This window comes from Talpa europaea, assembly GCF_964194135.1.
Source record: "Talpa europaea genome assembly, chromosome: 3".
NCBI classification, from domain to species: Eukaryota; Metazoa; Chordata; class Mammalia; order Eulipotyphla; family Talpidae; genus Talpa; species Talpa europaea.
In genome coordinates this window covers 91,754,236-91,775,097 of record NC_140069.1, presented here as the reverse complement: position 1 = coordinate 91,775,097, position 20,862 = coordinate 91,754,236, and the positions used below count along the sequence as shown (strand labels likewise).

The 20,862-nt window shown below is 35.6% G+C and overlaps 1 protein-coding gene across 3 annotated transcripts in view; it reads left to right on the top strand.

Moving 5' to 3' along the window:
- CRPPA (CDP-L-ribitol pyrophosphorylase A) overlaps positions 1 to 20,862 on the top strand; it is a gene marked incomplete at both ends in the record, with an annotated part of 256,119 nt that overhangs the window by 16,397 nt on the left and 218,860 nt on the right. For 2 of the 3 annotated variants that reach the window (XM_084230761.1, XM_084230760.1), the window contains one exon: positions 20,525 to 20,674. The exons of the other annotated variant lie outside the window; for it this stretch is intronic. In XM_084230761.1, the coding sequence (XP_084086887.1) occupies positions 20,525 to 20,674 (150 nt within the window). The remainder of the gene's footprint in view (positions 1 to 20,524; positions 20,675 to 20,862) is intronic. 3 annotated transcript variants of the gene reach the window in all.

Sequence of the window (20,862 nt, the reverse complement as noted above, 5' to 3'; positions counted from 1 at the left end):
TATTTTTGTTGTTGATTTCTAGTTTGATAGCATTGTGATCTGAGAATATATGTGATTTTTCAATCCTCATGAATTTCATGAATTTATTTGTTTGTTTTGTGACCCAAATATGTATGTGAGTTATCCTGAGAATGTTCTGTATGCACTTGAGAGCAATGTGTACTCTTTTTTTTTTTTTTTTTTTGCTTTATTTTCCCTCTTTTTTTTTTTTTTTTTTTGCATTCAGGACCCTATGAATGTCAATTAAACCCATCTGGTCTAATTACGTGTTTAAGGTAGTTTCCTTGTTGATTTTATGTCGGGTTGATCTGCCCATTGATGTAAGTAGGGAGTTGAAGTTCCCTACTACTGCTTGCATTTTTTTTCTTTTTTTTTTTTTTAAGATTTATTTATTTATACAAGAACTGGGTTACAGCTCAGAGGTGTGGGAGGGTGAGAGAATTCACCAGAGATAGAGCGGGGAGCAGAACAGGCAGATGGACCGAAGACATTGCTGAAGGGAGCAGGGGGCGAGTCAGGAGAGGTGTGCTGTGCCATGTGGGAATCTCCCTGGCTGGCCAGAAATCGAACCCGCATTGCAGAGGCTGCGGACAGCTTCACAGCTTTGTGCTCAACCCACTGCGCCACTGGGGAGGCCCACTACTGCTTGTATTTCTGTCAATGTCTGTATTAAAGTTTGTTAATAGTTTATTTATATTTATGTATTTTTGTCTTACCTCTGTTTGATGCATGTATACACATACACACACATGTACATATAAATAAGTGTTATGTCTTCCTGATGGATAGGGTTGATTAGTTATTATATAATGACCTTCCCTGTCTCTTGTTAGATGTTTTAGCTGAAAGCCTGTTTTATTTGATACCTGTATGGCTTTCCCTGCCTTTTTTATGGCTTTGTTTGCTTGTGGGATTGTTTTCCATCTTTTTACTTTGAGCAAACATTTATCTTGGAGCTCAGATGAGTCTCCTTTGCATAGCAGAAATTTCAATTTTAATGATCCAACCAGTGTCACTCTGTGCCTTTTGATTTATGTTAAAGGTGATTGTTGATATGTGAGGGTCTGCTATTGTCATTTTGCCTTTAGCTTTCTGGTTTTATTTATTCCTTTTTTTGTGTGGACTCGCTGTTGTTCAATTTAGTATCAGCAAACTCTCAACTTTTGTTTGGGAATGGCTTTGTTTCTCTCTCCTGTATATGAAAGAGTGTCTTGCAGGATATACTATTCTTATTCTTTGCTGGCAATTTCTGTCCACCTATGAAGTGTGAGTGTTCTCCATGTTATGTTACCTTTTGTGCAGTCCATGTTGATCTGTGATGTCTATGGGTGTTTCTGTCTCAATCTAATCTTTGGGATTCTCTTAGCCAAGCATCCCTTTAACTGAACGTTGGATCTTCCTCTTGGGAATGAAGCAAAGAACCTCATCTGTGGCTCATCTTGATGATGTACTGTGTTTTCTTTGTAAGGAAATTGCCCCTAATTTCAGCTCTTCTATAACTTGAAATTATTTTAAAATTATACTTGTATACTAATTCCATAAATCAAATAAAACACTTTAAATGTGAATTCTGCATGATATATTTTTTTAATAGAGGCATGTTTTATTTATTTATTTGTTTGTGTGTTTTGTTTATACAAGCACTGGGTACAGTCAGACGCGGGAGGGTGAGAGAATTCACCAGAGCCAGAGCAGGGAGCAGAGCAGGCAGAAGGACCGAAGTACACTGCTGAGGGGAGCAGCGGGCGGCAGGAGAGGTCTGCGCGCCATGTGGGACCCTCCTCTGGTGGCCGGGGAGCAGCCGGGGATTGAACCAGCGCTGCGGAGACTGCAGGCAGCTTCGCAACCCAGCGCTCAACCGCTGCGCCACCGGGGAGGCCCTGCATGATATTTTAATGCAGTGGACATTGTGGTCCAGGAACATTAATGATCATAAACTTGTCATAGCTCTTGTGCCTTTTCTGTGTTCTGTTCCTCTCCTCTAGGCACCTCAGTGATCACTTACATGGCGGTCAGGAGGAAAAATAGAGCAGAGTTTGTAACTTTCAGGAATTAGAATAAAAATTTACAAATTTCAGAAAACTGCTAGGGAACAGTAGATAATTTGGACAGATAGTTGGAAATTCTAATGCATATTAAATGTGCATGAAATTATGGCTCTACCTTTGTTGCCTGTTTGAAAAATACTGCTCAAGTTCACTGTAAAATTAACACATTTTTGTAGGTTTTTTTTGTTGAGTGTTAAAGAGATTATTCACAAGAGGTTGTCCATAAAGTGATTCTTTGCTTTAAAGGCAGAAGAGGTCTTTTATCTTGCTCTAATTAATATGCTGAGAATGCAACTTTTTAACAGGTTACTTAATATGAAAACATTAAAATGTATAGCAGTGGTTTGCAGATTTCTTGGAATTCCTTTCAGACTATCTATTTTTTGTTAGTTAATCAGAACACAGTTTAGAAGGTTCAATCACATTATGCATCATATACAAAACTTTATTTTAATGAATCTGCAAATCATTCTGATTACTTTAAGAAACTATTTTCAAGCAAAAACTTTATGACTTACTTTGAAGTAAGCTTCAAAAATATGGTACCTTTTAAAAATATTACTTGTTTTTCATAGTGTTAAGGTATAATTTTCAAGAAAGTATATGTGAGCATATGTTAAGGATTTTACTTATTAATGAGGATTACAAGCTTAAGAAACACAAAGTTATGTAGAGTTAAGGAATGTTAAAGTGAATTTACAAATATATAACTTTTTCCTCTGTGGAAGGGGGCATGGTGTCACTGGAAAACAACCTACTTAAACTTTTATATAGACGCATGATTTTGCTTTTAATTTCTGAGAATTGTGAAAAAACTTAAAGGCAATGGAAGACTACATTCAACTAATCTGGAATGGTCTTCTCTAAAGAATTCATACTTATCCATGGAGACAGTAGTATTTTTGACTAACTATAACTTTTCTTGCGTTGACTGCTTGAGTAGCTTTAGGAAATAAGGCACTGCTTCCTGCATACTCTTGCTTACAATATTGTAAATTCTAACTGAGACTTGTACTAGAAAATGAAATTTTTTTATTGGTAGAAGTATTAGCATCTCTTTAACCTGTGGCAAATAAATTGCAAAAGGCTGCACTGAACAAAAGTAGCTTAACCTGTGCTACTTCACAATTTTTTTCTATGGTTACTTTGAACTTTTCCTATGTTCTCTTAAAAGCTGTTATATAAAGACTTAACCTGTTAAATAATTCTTTTTGTTTTCATAGCTCTTAATTTTCAAGCTCTACTGAAAGTTCCTTTTTAGATAAATATTTTCCTAAGATAAGTTAGACACTGTGACAGCCTCCTGTGTCTTTGATATATGTTAAAAAAAATGGTATTTTAACTTAAACTTTTAGGTTAAAGAAACTCAGATTGATAAAGCTAAATTACCTCAGGAGACTAAAATGACCAAATTTAGGAATACTTAATCTTTAAAGATGAAAAGACTTCTATTTTTTGACAATTGACATGCTGGATGTTTTGAAAAAGCACTTGCATTTGAAGAAATCGAGAAAGCCAGGAGAAATTTTTACTAACAGCTTATTTTTAGAAGTGTGCCTTTTGAAAGTATTTTAATCTTGAATCAAATTTTTTTCCTATGGATTAAAGTAATTTTAAAGTTAAAAATATGTCTTCCCAGAAAACGCCATAGGAATAATGAAATATGATGGTTAAAATACAATTAAGACGGAAGAAGGTGCTTTGGGTTAACAATAGCCTTTAGTTTTAACAAGTGAGAAAGTTCTTATATTTCTGCATAGTTTTAAGAGATGTACAAGTAGTAACAAGAACATTGTTATAGGGGTAATGTGAGAAGGAGTAAAATAAATTGAAGCATTGAATAGCCCAAAAAATGTGGAGTCATTTTTAGAAGGACTAATGAACTGTTATTGTACTCTAAAACTGCTGGTAGCAGCATGAAGTGAAACTGACCTTACATCAGCAAAGCAACATCCTCAAAATTTGTTCAGGAGGGAAGACATTTCCTTAGTTTCTTGCATCTCTTTCTTTATTCACCTCTCTGTTCTTGCATGTATGGTCATGTTATCTTTTTCCTCATCAGATTTTCATAGTAATAAGTCCCATTTATTGCTTCCATTTCCTCACCTCCAATTTATTCCTCTGTACATAGCAATCTGCCTCTTTTCTCCCCTCTGACTACTCTGTCCAGAATCACCTGTGATTTAGTAATCCAAAAAGTAAATGTACATTTTTAGTATTGTATAATAATTTGACTGGTCTTTGTCCTTGGATGATTGTCCTTGCAGGGATGATTGAAATCCTTGAAATTTTCTCTGTAATAGTAGGGTCTTTGCTTTTCCTGAACCCCCTAAATGACTCCTGAGTTTATGCTGATGAGATAAGATGACTCTGGATGGGTGCAAACCACCAAGCCAATGGTGTGATAGATGATTGGAACTTTGAACTAGTCCAATATTTGGGAGGAGAGACATGGGGCTGGAGACTGAGATCATTCACATAACCAATGATTCAGTAAATCATTCCTACATACTGCAATCCCAATAAAGTCTCTGGACACTGAAGGTCAGGGGAACTACCTAGTTGGTGAATTTGGTGATGTGCTGAAGCAGGGTGCTCCTTGACTTCATGGAGAAAGGGTGCCACAGAGGCTTTGTTTTCTGCACTTTACCAGATCTCACATTTTGTGTTTCTTCATTTGACTGACTTGTATCAGTTGTAAAAAAATATAGTCATAGTGCATTTATCTTCTTCAATTGTTTGCATTATTGTAGTAAAATATTGAACTTGATTGGGGCTTGTGGAAACCTCAGAGGTTTGTAGCCAGTTGGTCAGAAGTATGAGTGACCTAGGAACTGGACTGGTACCTGAAATCAAGGCAGTCTTCTTATGAACCATGGAGTTTGTGCTAACTCTAGGACATTAACACAGTTGTATTGCAGTATACCACTGTGTGCCAAATATGTCCTTGTTAAATTTGACAGAGTTAACCAGCTTATCCTTCTTGGAATCTACCTTGGTTTCTATGACCCTACTCTTACCTTTTTGGCTATTCCCTTTTCAGGTACCTCTCCCCATCCTTCAAATGTGTTTCCTTTTACTTCAGTAATCGCTGAGATTACTTGTGCACAGTTGCAATCATGCCCACATTGTTTAATTTTTGTATTAAAAAATAAAAAGTACAAATAGTAAAATTCACTTTTCTGGAAATATAGTCTGTAGATTCTTGTAATCACTTTTCTGGGAATAGTCTGTAGATTCTTGTAATCATCACCATAGTAGAATACAAAACTGTCCTAATACTCCAAGGAATTCTTTCTTCTGTTCCTTTGTGTTTATTTATTATTTTTTTTTAATGATTTATTTATTTATTTATTTATACAAGCACTGGTACAGTCAGAAGCATGGGAGGGTGAGAGAATCCACCAGAGTGGGGAACAGAACAGGCAGACTGACGAAATACACTGCTTAGGGGAGCAGTAGGTGCCATAGGAGAGGTGTGTCGCGCCATGTGGGACCCTTGCCGGCAGCCAGGCATCAAACCTGTGCTGCAGGGGCTGCAGAGGCTGCGGGCAGCTTTGCAGCCCAGCGCTCAACCGCTGCGCCACCAGGGGAGGCCCCCCTTTGTGTTTAGACTCTTCCACTCCTGATCCCTGGCAGCCACTGATGAATTCTCGGTTCCTGTATTTTTCTTTTATTGTTTACTTTATAAATGGAATCTTGCAACATGGAATTTTGAGACTAACTTCGCTTAGCACAGTGATTTGCATGTACACATTTTAATTCTGACAGCATACTATCTCACAAATCTGTATCTCATGCCCAGACTGCTTTCTCCTGAATTCCAGACCTTTTATTGTCAACTTTCAATTGAACAGAACCACTTAAATTTGCCTTTTCCAGTATCTGTGCGATCATATGTAGTAAGTCTGAATTCATTAATCTTTTCTGATTTTTTTCCCCTTCAATTTCTCTTAAGAGACAGTCTTTGAATTCTAATAGGGAAAAAGATGATCCGATTTGAATATTAAAATGATGACTATCTCCATGAGATGGATTACAGAAAGAGTTTGAGGGAAGTGAAATGAGTTTGGAAATTGCAGTAATGCTCCATCTGAGTAATAATGTGGACCCATCTCAGCAGTGAAATGGAGAGGAAAATAGAGCTTGTTAAACTATCCAGTGATTGGATTTGACTGATTAAATGATATAGGAGTCATGAGGTAACAAGACACATGTGTTTTGTGTGCTTTTAGTGTTTTTTTTCTTCCTTTCCCTGACAATAGACTTCATTATATATTCTCTTGAAGTCTGAGCTCCTCACTCTTCCCCTTCTCTCTCCCCCCACCCCCCATCCTTCCAAGGTTCTCTGAGATTACAGCCCAGACACTAACTTGCTTGCTACAGCTCTTCATACTTACCCTTCAGCACTGGGTCATGGTACTTCTTATTGCTTGTTTCTTAAAACAAGACCCTACAAAAACTTCTTCTGTCTATTTAAAGCAATAGCTTTTTTTTTTTTTTTTTTTTTTTGCATCTGAGAGTAGGCTCCAGACTTAAAAGTTCCTTTTATATTTGGGTATTGATGTGGCACAGTTTCTCAACAGAGTGACATTTTCTGTAAAACAGTTTTTGCTCTTGGGGACTGTCTTGGTGTGCTACCGGGTGGGCAGCTCCTCTCTTCATCCCCTATCTATCTGTGAGAACCACTGATGTTGCTGATAACAAGCTTCAAGTAGGACATAATTAATCATAATTGCATACATATGGATTTATCCTTATTCCTTTTCTTAATAAGGTGAATAATTGTATTTATAATTTTAGTGAGTAATGTCAGTTTAAAAATGGCTCTGGATATTCTGTATTTTTTTTGAAGTTAAACTTTTGTCATGGTAGAATGTCATAGAAAACTTAAAATCAAAGGTTTATATAGACATTTCTTGTGTAGGAGGAATATATATTTCTTCATTTAACATTTTTAAACTAGTTGTTAGAAAATCTTTGAGTCATCTTCTAAAGGGTAACAGTGGCATTTATATAATAACTAGAAACTTTGACTTGGGGTGTGTGTGTGTGTAATCTCTGGTTTCTGCTGCATGACTATATTTAGCCATGATTAATAGCATTTTGAAAATTCTATTATAGTATGTGTGTATCAGGAAAAAAAATATTCACTTCTATTACCCACTTTTACAACTTTATGCAATATATTCTGGGTATGGAAAAACACTTTGCAACTATTTGGCTCTGCATTTGGAAATTCGATGTTACGTGGACTGACCATGGCTAATAATCACTTATACTTCATTTCTGTTGGACAGTTCTGATGGTGATGAAGGGCACTGCAAGTCGGTTTAGTCCTGGGTGGAAGTCTAGTAATGAAACCTACCTTGTTCTTGGGATCCTGTGGAGAGAAACTTTTGTCTTGAGTTAGTTCTAGGTCTAAAGAAGTAGCTTTATTTGTGAGAAAGCAATAAGTTTTGATTTAATGGGACAGCTTAGACTTACTTTGACAAAGTTTTAAATGCTTCGGGCAATCAATGATGATTCCTTGGAATGAATAGCTATGGAATGAAGTGAAATTTGATCTGTTACTGATGTTATATATTTGTGTGAAAAATGTCGTTTTGTCACTGTTAAAAGAAATAGAAGAAGACACAAAGAAATGGAGAGACATCCCCTGCTCATGGATTGGAAGAATAAACATTATTAAAATGGCCATCCTTCCAAAAGCAATATACAGATTCAATGCTATTCCAATCAAAATTTCAATGTCATTCTTCAAAGAAATAGAACAATTATTGATGAAATTCATATGGAATCACAAAAAACCCCGAATAGCCAAAGCTCTCCTAAAAAAAAAAGAAGGGAATGGAGGCATCAGACTCCCAGACTTCAAACTATACTACAAAGCCATAATCATCAAAACTGCATGGTATTGGAACAAGAACAGACATACAGACCAATGGAATCGAATAGAAAATCCAGAAATAAACCCACAGATTTATGGTCAACTAATCTTTGACAAAGGAGCAAAGAATATGCATTGGAGCAAAGAAAGTTTGTTCAATAAATGGTGCTGGGAAAACTGGGTCGCTACATGCAAAAGAATGAAGCTTGACCACCACCTCACACCATACACAAAAATCAACTCAAAATGGATTAAAGAACTAGACATAAGACCTGAAACCATAAAATATATAGAAGGAAATATAGGCGAAACACTACGTGATTTGCACATCAAAGACATCTTTACAGACACATCACCCAAAGCAGTGATAGTGAAGGCAAAGATAAACAGCTGGGACTACATCAAATTAAAGAGCTTTTGCACAGCAAAAGAGACAATAACAAAAACAAAGAGAAACCCCACCAACTGGGAGAACATTTTTGTACCCAACACTAATGATAAAGGACTGATCACAAAAATCTGCAAAGAGCTGATGAGACTCAACAACAACAAAGAAAATAATCCAGTCAAAAAATGGGCAGAAGAGCTTAAAAGAAACTTCTCTGAAGAGGAAATGCAAATGGCCAACAGGCATATGCAAAAATGTTCAACATCACTTGTCATCAGGGAAATGCAAATCAAAACTACCATGAGATACCATCTTACACCAGTGAGAATGGCACATATTAAAAAAACTAGCAACAACAAATGTTGGCGAGGGTGTGGAGAAAAAGGAACTCTTGTGCACTGTTGGTGGGAGTGCAAACTGGTCCAACCATTGTGGAAAGCTGTATGGAGATTTCTGGACCTACTAAACATAGAGCTTCCATATGATCCAGCAATTCCACTCCTAGGTATTTACCCAAAGGACACAGAAACATCAATTCCAAAGAACACCTGCACCCCTATGTTTATAGCAGCACTGTTTACAATAGCTAAGCTTTGGAAACAACCCAAATGCCCAAAAATAGATGATTGGATCAAGAAGATGTGGTACATATATACCATGGAATATTACTCAGCATTCAAAAAAGATAAACACATGCAATTTGCTGCAACATGGATGGCGCTGGAAGGGATCATGCTCAGCGAAATAAGCCAAAAAGAAAAAGAAAAATACCGGATGGTCTCACTCATAGCAGGAATCTAGAAAACTTAAATAAGGGACCAGGAAAATGAATAACTATAAGAAAGTGAAAATCAAAATCAACAAAAAACTATGAACCAGAGACACTTTTAGGGGGGCAGGGGCGGGAGGGGAGGGATTGGGGTCAGAATGGGGGGCTGCAATTGTATGGGGAATATAACAATAAAATTTATAAAAAAAAAAGTAATATATAATAATAATATTAGCAATTAACAGGCCTGAAATCTTCTAAAATAAAATTATAAGACAACAAAAAAAAAAAAAAAAGAAAAATGTCATTTTGTCAAAAACTGTTGTTTTGCTTAGTGAAAATGACCTACTCATGTATATAATCTATGAATTACCTACAAGTATTATTGGATAAGTGGATAGATCAAGGAAAGATTAGTATATCTAGAGGTAAAAATGAAATATAGTTTATTCCATATCCAAGTATATTTGAATATATTAGTTTGAAAGTAAATGGTGCTACCTAAGTTTTCAGGAATCAAGATTTAGTATGTAAAATGGAGATTTTCTCATTTTTTGCTGCATTTCTTCTTTGGAATGACAGAAGTTTTTCTATAATACCTATATTTCCATACTGTATTGATTCTTAATTTGATTTTTTTTTTCAAAATAGGATATTGGACATATTATAAAAATGTGAGTTATTTAAAATCTCAATTGCCAATGATTACTTTTGAAGACATGATTCTGTAAACATTTATCAAATAATGTTTCAGTAAAACTCAGCTAACTGAAATTATAATTGTTTGGTTGGAGAGTTTCTGGTATACCTTGTCATAATTAGCTTGAATGCAGATGCCTGAGGGGGAATGCATGTTAGCACCTGCTGCATGGATGGATGATATGTATTGTTCAGTTTTGCTTTTAAAAGTATACAGTAGAGGTGGGTTAATTACTTCACATTGTATGATTTGTTTCTAGGATGATTTCCATGTGGGGACACGCTTTGATAGATTAGCCTGAGAGGTACATAATCACTGTGGTACTGAGCTGTTAAGCTTCATTCAGGCCTTATTAGGCTAATTCCCAAGGAGACAGTGTATTTGATAATTTGGGAATATTGTCTCATATCATAAATTTACCAGATAGCTGTATTTTGGGGCAACTAACTGACTTGGTCAATAGTTATGCCATATTTTGATAGCTTTGGATTTTAGAGAAGATGATCTAATTGAGGATTCATTGCATGTTTTTGAACAAATGTTTCTTTTCATGGAAATAGCTTGGAATGTATACCTTTTACCATTAGCATCTTTTTTATATATTTATACCAGATAGTGGGATGAGGGGTAGAGAATAGAAGATTCAACAAGTGAGTTATTTACACTTATGACCCTTTTCATGAGCCTTATGCTTAGTAAGACCCCTGAAAGCTGATGCTTTCAATTGGTAAATTTTGGAATTTACTGCTCCTGCCATAATGACATCTCAAATAAGGATGTTTTCTTCTTTTGAAAATAAGTTTTGAGTAGTCAATATGAGAGTCCAAGAGTACACATTCTAGATATTTTCATCTTAAAAATAGTGAAAACATGCAGAGAACTTTTAACAGACCCATATCCACCACCTGCTCTAATAAACAGATCATTATTATTAGCCCTTTGCACTCCGAACCATTTTACGATATTTTAATTTAATTTTTTGTGCCATTTCAAGATAAAACTTCAGGGAAACATGCATGTCTCAAAAAGTTGCGTTGAAATAATCTCAATTCCCCGTAATCACTAATAAATTGCAATGTCCCCTGAGAGGGGACATCCGAGTGATATGCTAGAATTCCGATGTCCCCTGAGAGGGGACAGCGGAGTGCAAAGGGTTAGTACCTGTGTGCCTTTCTCTGGTCTTATTTATTCTTCCCTAGACAGGTAAACATTACCCTGAATTTTATTCTTCCTTGGTTTTCTTCTCAGTTTTGTAACATGTTTATTATAGTTGTGTGATTTTCCCCCATTTTCTTTTAGTTGAACTATTAACATGTCTGTGTGACTTTTAACTTAGATCTTGCATCTATTGTGACATGTTGCATGCTATATTTTGGGAAATGTTTTCAATTGAACTTGGATAGCTATAGTTCAGTTATTCTGCTTTCTATGTAATAATTCATCTATTTGTAGTTGATGGACATTTGTTTTCTTTAGTTTTTACTAAAACAGATTTTATTAGAATGAACATTGTTAAAAAATGTCTGTGGTGCACATGTGCAAGTATTTCTCTGTGTAAAGATATATGTGGGTTATCAGTTTTACCAGATGATGCTAAATTATTTTCCAAGCTTGTATGAAATAACATACTCATCAATAGTGTCTAACAAAAGTAACTAGGCACCATCACTTGACAGCTAGACTTCGTTTTTTCCTAATTCAGTTAGTGGAAAATAATTTCTCTTTTTGCTCTGAATTACCATTTTTACAAAATTTTGGGCTTTGTGTTCTCATTGAATTATATGTGTAAGCCTTTTGCCCCTCTTTCTATTCTCAAATACAAATTTGTGAGAGTTGCTTGTATATTTTGAATGCTAGTGTTTGCCAGCTTTATCTTACCTGCTTTGTATTTCCCTGCCCCAGTTTTAATTAATACTATTTTGTAACAAACAAATATTTTTTTTTATTTTAATTAGTCAATATTATTGCCTTTATGCAATTTTTTTTTGTATGGGATCTGAAAGAGGATGAATGGTGACGGGTTCATATTGTCACAAGTGGAACGTGGACAGATGAGGGTTCTTTTGAGGCTGATAGAACTTGCTGATGGATTGGATATAGAATTTAAGAGAGAGGTACAGAATCAATGATGATCTTCAAAATTTTTAGCAAGAACAATAAGAATAGAGATAATATTTCTGTGCATGGAGGAGTAAGTATGGGATGTGTAGTGCTGGTAAAACCAAATTTTGATTTTAGTATATTGAGATATGTATTTTCATCTGAGTGGAAAGATTAATTAAATATTTGAATATTCATGTCAATTTCAAGAGAATTTTGATCAAGGTATAGAGATTTTGGAGTGTATTTGAAGCCATAGGACTTACCGAGGTCATCAATGGAAGGCATGTAGCATAGGAAGAGAAGTCTGAGGTCTGAGCTCTTGGAACATTTACCATTTTAGAATGAGAATCTAAGGGTCTAGTACTTAGAATGTGGTAAGATGGAGGGTTTCTAAGTGAGCAAGTACTTTCTGAGGACTCACAGCTTTCTATTGGATTTGGCAATGTCGGGGTGATTGTGATCTTAGTAAATGTATTTTTGTAGAGATAAAATCCTGATTGAGGTGGGCTCCAGTGAGCATTGGAGGGCAGAGAAATTGAAAATAGGAAGTAGCGCAGGTTATTCTTAATACTACCTAAGGTTTAAAAAAACAAAAAACAACTCGTGTGGATATATCTGGTACTAGAGAAGAAGCAGCGCTCAACGGAGCACAGATTTAATGATGGGAGATAACACAGAATTCTTGTATGATGATAGAGACAGTCCAGTAGAGGATTGCAAATCGAGGCAGGATAGAAAGTAGACTTGCTCTAAAGAAGTACTTCACTACTAGAGACGGAAGGTGCAGGAAGCAGGAGGAGATCGGGAGTTTTTAGAACTTAAGTTTTGCACTGTTTTGTTTGTTAAGTATATATTTAAGTATTTCTTTGAAGCTATTGTAAATATGTTTTCTTTACTTTGGGGTTATCTATTGCTAGTATGTACATAGTATGTATATGTAAAATTGACTTTTATATGTTGATCTTGTCTTTTGCATTCCTGCTGAATAATTTTGTTTGCTGTAATAGCTTTTTAGTGGATTCATTAGGATTTTCTGTATAGTAATCCATGTCACCTGCAACTAGAGCTAGTTTTCCCTTTTTTGGGGAAGCTTTTAAATTAGATTTTCTTGCCTAATTGCCTTAGCTTCAGTACACCATTTAATACATGTGATGACAGTGGACATTCTTGTTTTTTCCTGATGTTAAAAGGAAAACAGTCTTTTCACCATTAAATGTGATGCTAGCTCTGGATTTTCATAGATTTCCTTTATCAGCTTGAGCAAGTTCTCTTGTGTTCCTAATTTGTTTCCATTTTTCATGAAGGATTGCTGGATTTTTTCAGATAGTTTTTCAGCATCTATTGATTTTGATGGGTGTTGGTCCTTTATCCTTTTAAAAGAGTGTATTACACTGATTTTTGTTACATTGAACTAATTTTGCATTCCTGGTATATGTCCTTCTTGGTCATGCTTTTTAATGCTTGTTATATGTGACCACACTTGGTTTGTTAGTATTTTGTTGAAGATTTTTACATCTGTGTTCATCAGGGATTTTGGTCTTAGCCTTGTTATTTTTGATGTCTTTGTCTGGTTTTGGTATTGGCTAATAATGAACTTATAGAATGAGTTGGGAAGTGTTCCTTCCTCTTCTACATTTTGGAATAGTGTGAGGAATTGGTATAAATTGAAAGACAGTTTGGTATGGTGAAGCCATCGGAGCCTAGATTTTTCTTTGGTGGGAAATTAAAAAAATTCCAACTTTGTTTCCTTACTTGCCTCAGATCTAGTAAGATTTTTCTGTTCTTGAGTCAGTTTCGATCATTTGTGTCTTTCTAGGAAATTGCTTATTTAATCTGTTATCTAATTTGTCAAAGTATACTTGTGCAGAGTTTTCTCTTACATTTTTATTTATGTGGAGTTGGTAGGAATGTCATCCCTTTCATTCCTCAAATTACTAATTTGTGTCTTTTTTAATAAGTCAAATAATGTTTTTCAGTGGTTTTCTCTTCTGCTTATCTGCTCTAAAACTCTTTTTCTACCTGGTGCTTCCTTTAGCTTCCATTTCCTCCCACTCTCCCAAGGTAGAAAATTTTGACTTCAGAATTGTCTTCATGTAAAACTTTATAGCTATAAATTTTCTCTTAGCACTGATTTTAAATGCATTACCTAAGTTTTAAATTTCCTTGTTTCATTTCAAAGTATTTTCCAGTTCCCTAGTGATTTTTTTGTGACTCATTCACTGTTTAGAAGTATGATGTTCAATTTCTTATATTTGTGAAATTCTTATATTTTGGAAATTTGTGAGAATTTCCCTTATTCACTTCTAAATTTGCTCTATTGTGATCAGAAAACATACTTAGTATGATTTTAATCCTTTAGAATTGATCAAGTCTTGCTTATGGCCTAGTGTTTAATCTGTCCATGAACACTTGAGAATAACATGTTTTCTACTATTGATGGAATAGTTAATAGTTGTCTTTTAGGTTTAGTTGGTTTAGAATATCTTTCAAGTCTTTTTATTCCCGTGGTTGTCTTCTGCCTAGTTCTTACACCCATTGTTAATGTGGGGTATTGATATACCTCCAACTATAGTTGGATTGTTTATTTCTCCCTTCAGTTCTATCAATTTTTGCATCTTGTATTGTGGGAATCTAGTAGATGAATGTTCAAAATTCTTACCTTCTTGTTGGATTGACCCTTATTATAAAACATTCTGTTTATCTCTGTTAGCACTTTCAATATTTATTTCTTCCCTGATACTACTGTAGCTGCTCTGCCTTTCCTATGGTTGCTATTTGCATGGTGTATCCTTTTTTATCATTTTACTTTCAGTATTTGTATCTTTGAATTTCAAATGTGTCTCTCCTATAGACTGCATATAGCTGTTTTTTTAAAATCCTGTTTGGCAGTCTCTGCCTTTTTATTGACTTGCTGAGTCAATTCAAACATAGTATTACTATTGATATAGCCGGATTTATGCTTCTACTTTTTGTTTCATGTCTTTATTCTCTCTGATTGTTTTGCATTAAGTGAATATTTTCTGTGTAACATTAATTTCTTTATATTCTCACTTTATTTTTTTGTTTTTGCTTTTTTAATATTGTTCTAGGGTTTAAAATGCTTATCTACCACAGTTTCCTTCATTTATGCTATCTTAATTCCAGTGAGAGATGGGAATGTTACTTCTATATAGCTCTATTCTCTTTTCCATTTCAGTGCTATTACTATTATGCTTATTACATCTATGTATGTTATAAACACAACATCTGCTATACTTATTACTTTATAATTTGAAACATACAGAAGCTAAGAGAGAGATAATACATGTATAATTGTATTATCATAGTTTGTCATATTAATTTCCTAGTTTACTATTGTTAGTTATTTTTTGTTACTGTAGAATCAAGTTACCGTTTGGTATTTTTTTCCTTACTCCAATATACCTTTAATCCTTTTGGCTCTGTTGTGGTTTTTTTGTGAAATAAATTACATTTCAGTAGGTTATAGATAAATCAATTCACTTAACTGATTTTTGTTTTATATAATTGCTTTTTAAACCAGTTAATATAAGAAAGAAATATGCTTGTATACTGTCTTTTATAATTACGCATTACCTTTTCATATTGCCCTTTATTTTTTCAAGTGGATTTGAATTAAAAGTCTGTGGTTATTTTATTTTATTTATGCTTGAACATATTTAGGGTTTTTTTTTTTTTTGGTAGGATCAATGGATAGCAAAGAATTCTTTAGGTTTCTGTTCACAGTCAATCTTCATTTTGCTATCATTTATCAAATGTTAATTTTGCTGGACTTAAAATCTTTGACACATCTTTTTTTTCAATAGGTTCTATACTACCCCATGCCTTCTGGGCTTCATTATTCTAAAAATCAATTGTTAATCTCACTAGACTTCTCTTGTTAATGATAAAGCATTTTTCTTTTGATGTTTCCAAGACTTTTTTTTTCCTGTAGCCTTCAGCATTTTTTTTTTTTTTTGTATTAGTTGTCTAGATAGGGATTTCTTTGTGTTTACTCTATTTAGAGATGACTCAGTTGATAAATGACTGAATATTTTTCCTTCACCGTGGGAAATTTTCAGTTACTTCTTTGAGTATTTTTTCTGCTCCTTTCTCAGTTCTCTTTCTGGAACCCCCGTTTTGAAAATGTTGCCATGCTTAATGGCACATTTCTTTGTGATTCTGTTTTTTTCTTTGTTCTAAGCAGTACATAATCCCTGTTGATCTGACTTCAAGTTTGTGGATTCTTTTCCTCTTGTTTGTTTTGATTATTCTAGTTTTCAACTCTCGATTTTCTAGTTGTTTTTAAAATAACATCTGTGTTTTAACATTGTTGATATTAGCAATTAATACTGTCATCATACCTTGATTTACGTGTTTAAACATGCTTTTATTAATTACTTTAAACATATTTGCAATAGCTGATTTGAAGTCATTTGCAAAGTTTGGCATCTGGGCCTTTTCACAGGCAGGTTTTTTTTCTTTTTTTTTTCTTTTTTGGTATAGATAATGCTTTCTTGCTTGAACATGTCTTCCTTTTTTGGTTGTTGTTGAAAATTGAATATTTTAGATAATTTATTTTCACCGATATTGATAGTCTTCCATTTTTTTTTTTTAAGATTTATTTACTTATTTATACAAACACTGGGTACAGTCAGAAGCGTGGGAGGGTGAGAGAATTCACCAGAGCCAGAGCGGGGAGCAGCAGGCAGAAGGACCGAAGTACACTGCTGAGGGGAGCAGCGGGCGGCAGGAGAGGTCTGCGCGCCATGTGGGACCCTCCTCCTGGTGGCCGGGGAGCAGCCGGGGATCGAACCGGAGGCTGCGTGCAGCTTCGCAACCCAGCGCTCAACTGCTGCGCTACCGGGGAGGGCGATAGTCTTTCATCTTTTCCAGGCTTTATAGTTGGCTTGTTTGTGGCTTCTCTGTTCTATATCAGTGAAGGTGTTTTGCTCTATAGGATGAAGCCTGTCACTTCTTGGTGGTGCAGTCTTGGCTGTGTTTGTAGTCATTTTGGGATGTTAGTGGTTTTAGCAAGGCTCTTAGTTTCTTTCCCTGATCTGTCTTGTAATGTGAATCTCTGTTATCACATGCAACTAAGCTTCATTCATTACCTGCTAGTGTGTTTTTTTTTTTTTTTTTAAACAGTGCCTAGGGCATAATTTTTTCTATAGTTTCATCCATTTAGGTTCTAACCTCTTTGCTGGGGTGGATTTTTCAGGCCAGTGTCTCAAGTTTTGTTCTGATTCTCTGTTAGCTGTCTCTTTCCTTGCTTGCCTGATAAACTAGCTGGGCTATAGTTTAATTTTTGCTCTCATGGCTACCAGCATCCTCTTAATTGCTTACTATGGTAATTTCCATTTCTTTTAACAATGCTTTTAGGCTTGAACTTCATATTTTGTTCCAGGTAAAATGAGTTTCTTTGAGGGGAGTTTTCATAGCTCTCTGTTCTAAGAATTTTTCTCTCACCCTAGGAAATCACTGTATCACTGATCTGGAGGTGTGGAGAGGTATAGTGTCCTATTTCTCTTGGAGTTGTTAGAGCAGGTTGACTGATGTGACTGGGATCAGATTTGGCAAGGAGAAAGTGGGGCAGGATGTTATGGATTTCACCCCCCTCATCTACATACCTCAGACATCTGATTACAGCTCCTGGCATGCTGTTAATATAACTTCCTGAATATGGGGATGCTGGGAAGGAGGATGCATGGAGGTTGCCATTGTTTGTGGAATGGGAGAGGATTGGAGGACACATGGGTAGACTACCTGGTCTTTACTCTTTGTAGTCTTAGTGCTTTGTTATGCTGGCTCTTCAGAGACAACAGCAGCCATCTTGAGCTCTGGTTGATTTTCCAGTTTGATTGACATGTTTTAAACTTTAGGTATCTTTTCCCCCCAGACACCTGACCCCTGCACTACCTATTGCTTGTTTTTTCTTTGCCAGGAAGTACCTTAGACTCTTTTTCCTGGCATTTCAGATCTGGTCCATGCCTGTTTGGCTAGGCATTCACCCACGAGGGGATGGGTGATTTTGGAGTTTGATTGGGAATCTGTATATTGAAATCCTTCTCTCCCCTATTCTCATTCTCTCCACCAATTGAAAGTCTTTGGACACACAAGAGTTTGATTACTTTGCTTTATTTGTGCAACTGACAATGAGCCCCTCATATAGGCAACATGCATTTTGCCTTTAACAGTTTGGAGTCCCTGGTGACCCTTTGTTTTGCATGGAAGCAGAGTGAACCCCCTTCAAATGAATAGAGTGTTGTACGGGAACATTGGAAGGCTTTTCTTTTTGCCTCCCCTGGTATGGAACCTTAGTGCCTGTTTGTTATCTGCAACAGGTTTATCTGGACCCCAGTATTCTCTGTCTACCACGAGGCAGATTCTCTGCTCTATGAGTGAAAGCTACATGGAGAAAAGATCTCCAATCTTTTGGATATACTTGCTTATAATTTAGCCTCTATAATATGTAGCTGAGGAAATAGTGATTGTTGACAGTCTCCCTGTGCCTCTGTGAGCTATGGGAAGTAGGAACCCTATCTTTTTACCTTTATTATTCAGAGGAAACTTCAATCACATTGAACTTGGTGGGGAATGAAGGAAGTAACTAATCCTGGCTCTAGTATCACAGGCTCTCTGTTCTTACCACTAAGATGTTGAAGACTTTCTTGAGTAATGTTTCTTTATTACTGAATGCCTTTAGGACAATTTTCAAAGACTTTAAATGGTTGGTTTTTTAATAATTTTCCCTAGTTATAGTTGTTTTGCTTGGAGAGAACTCATCTTGCTGACATTTTGGATGGCTCATGTTCTCTTCTAAATAATCTTTACTTGATGGTCAGACATAGAATCTCAGGAGGACCTGTAAGTAGTTAAACTGGAAATCTGATTTTTTCCTTTGAGCTGTGTATATCTATGTGTGTGTCACATGTGTTTCTTGCTTGTTTTATCTTCTAAACTTTTTTGATAGGAGTTAAACTTGCTCCTTATCTTCCTTTATCCTACTTGGTAATCATTCCCTCCCTGTTTCCTCTCTGTCTCCTCATTTTTGCTTTTATAACGAGACTCCAGATTTCTACTTGAGCTACTGGAGATGGTGACCAAAAAATACCTTGGCTTTTGTAAACTAGTTTCTGAACTGTCTATCTGGCTTGGATGTTGGTCTTCTTAAGAATAAATTTGCTGCATTTGCACAATCCTCATGTGGCAATTATGTATAAAGATAGTACATTTTGCAATCAATATAAGGTGTGTTTAACTGCCTTTCCTATTTTAAGGCTACTTCAGTGAGGGAGCTGACTGGCAGTGACCTTCACTACCACATTACAGTGGTACTCTGTTAAAGATAAAGGGCAAATTATGTGATAGGAAAATATCTCTTTACATAAAGTTTAGATGTATCTGTTAAAGGGACAGATCTTTCATTAGAGCAACTGGAATTAATGGCTATCTTGCCTGAAGAAACTTTGATGTGAGCCTATGTTTGAAGAGACTACTTTTCTCAGAAATTAGAGCAAGGTATGAATACATTGGGTTGCTGTTGAGTCTCATTTTTGGAATATTATGCAGTTTTTTTCTTAATTATGTAATGTGTACCTTTTTCTGCACTGTTGGTGGGAGTGCAAACTGGTCCAACCACTATGGAGAGCTGTGTGGAGATTTCTTGACTTACTAAACATAGAGCTTCCATATGATCCAGCAATTCCACTCCTAGGTATTTACCCAAAGGACACAGAAACATCAATTCCAAAGAACACCTGCACCCCTATGTTTATAGCAGCACTATTTATAACAGCACTAAGCTTTGGAAACAACCCAAATGCCCAAAAATAGATGACCTGGATCCAGAAGATGTGGTACATATACACCATGGAATATTACTCAGCATTCAAAAAAGATAAACACATGCAATTTGCAGCAACATGGATGGAGCTGGAAGGGATCATGCTCAGCAAAATAAGCCAGAAAGAAAAAGAAAAATACCGGATGGTCTCATTCATAGCAGGAATCTAGAAAACTTAAATAAGGGACCAGGAAAAAGAATAACTTTAGGAAAGAAAATATCAAAATCAACAAACAGCTGTGAACCAGAGACACTCTATGGAGCTTAGGGGCGGGGAAAGGAGGGCTTGGGGTCAAAATAAAGGGGTTGTAATTGTATGGGGAATATAAAAATAAAATTTAAATAAAAAAATATTGAATTAGAAAAAATATTGAATTAGAAAAAAATTATGTAATGTGTAAATTAAATTAGTTCACAGCACACTAATTAGTAAATATTCATATATAATCCATTTTAATTCTTTTACAATAGTTTGTCTGTCCCCTTCCATCTTCAAGGAATACCCAATTGTCTTAGCATCCTTTTTTTAGTATTTGACTTCAATGGCCTTTGGTGAAAAGGATTTTGAGTCTACAGTGAAAGAAGTTACTTCTGTCTCTAAGTATAGGGAGCTGTAATATCATGAGATGGGAAATAATTTTTGAACCAAATAGACATTTGTTCAAATGTTTGAAGGTAGTTTTTTGAAGGAGTAGGATGTTTTAAAATTGAGATAGGGTTTGAATTTTTCTTTAAATATTGTCTAGGTGAAATTTATTTGCCTCTATTGTATTTGTTTTTCAGGCTGCAGGAGCAATTCGACCTCTTGTATCTACTGTCATCAGTCCCTCTTCTGACGGCTGCTTGGACCACTCACTGGAACGTGCCAGATATAGAGCAAGTGAAATGCCACAGGCTTTTCTATTTGATGTGATCTATGAGGCTTATCAGCAGGTAAGAATATTGGCTTTTGGAAAAAAGCTGTTGTGTTGGGAGTCCCCAAGACTACCTTACCCCTTGGAAATTTGCTAGAAAAACTCCTATGATTCAGCATATAGTTGTGTTCCTGGTTGACATTATAGTGAAGCAGTAAGGAAACACGGTTAACTCAAAACAAGAAACAGACACAGGTGGAGACTTGG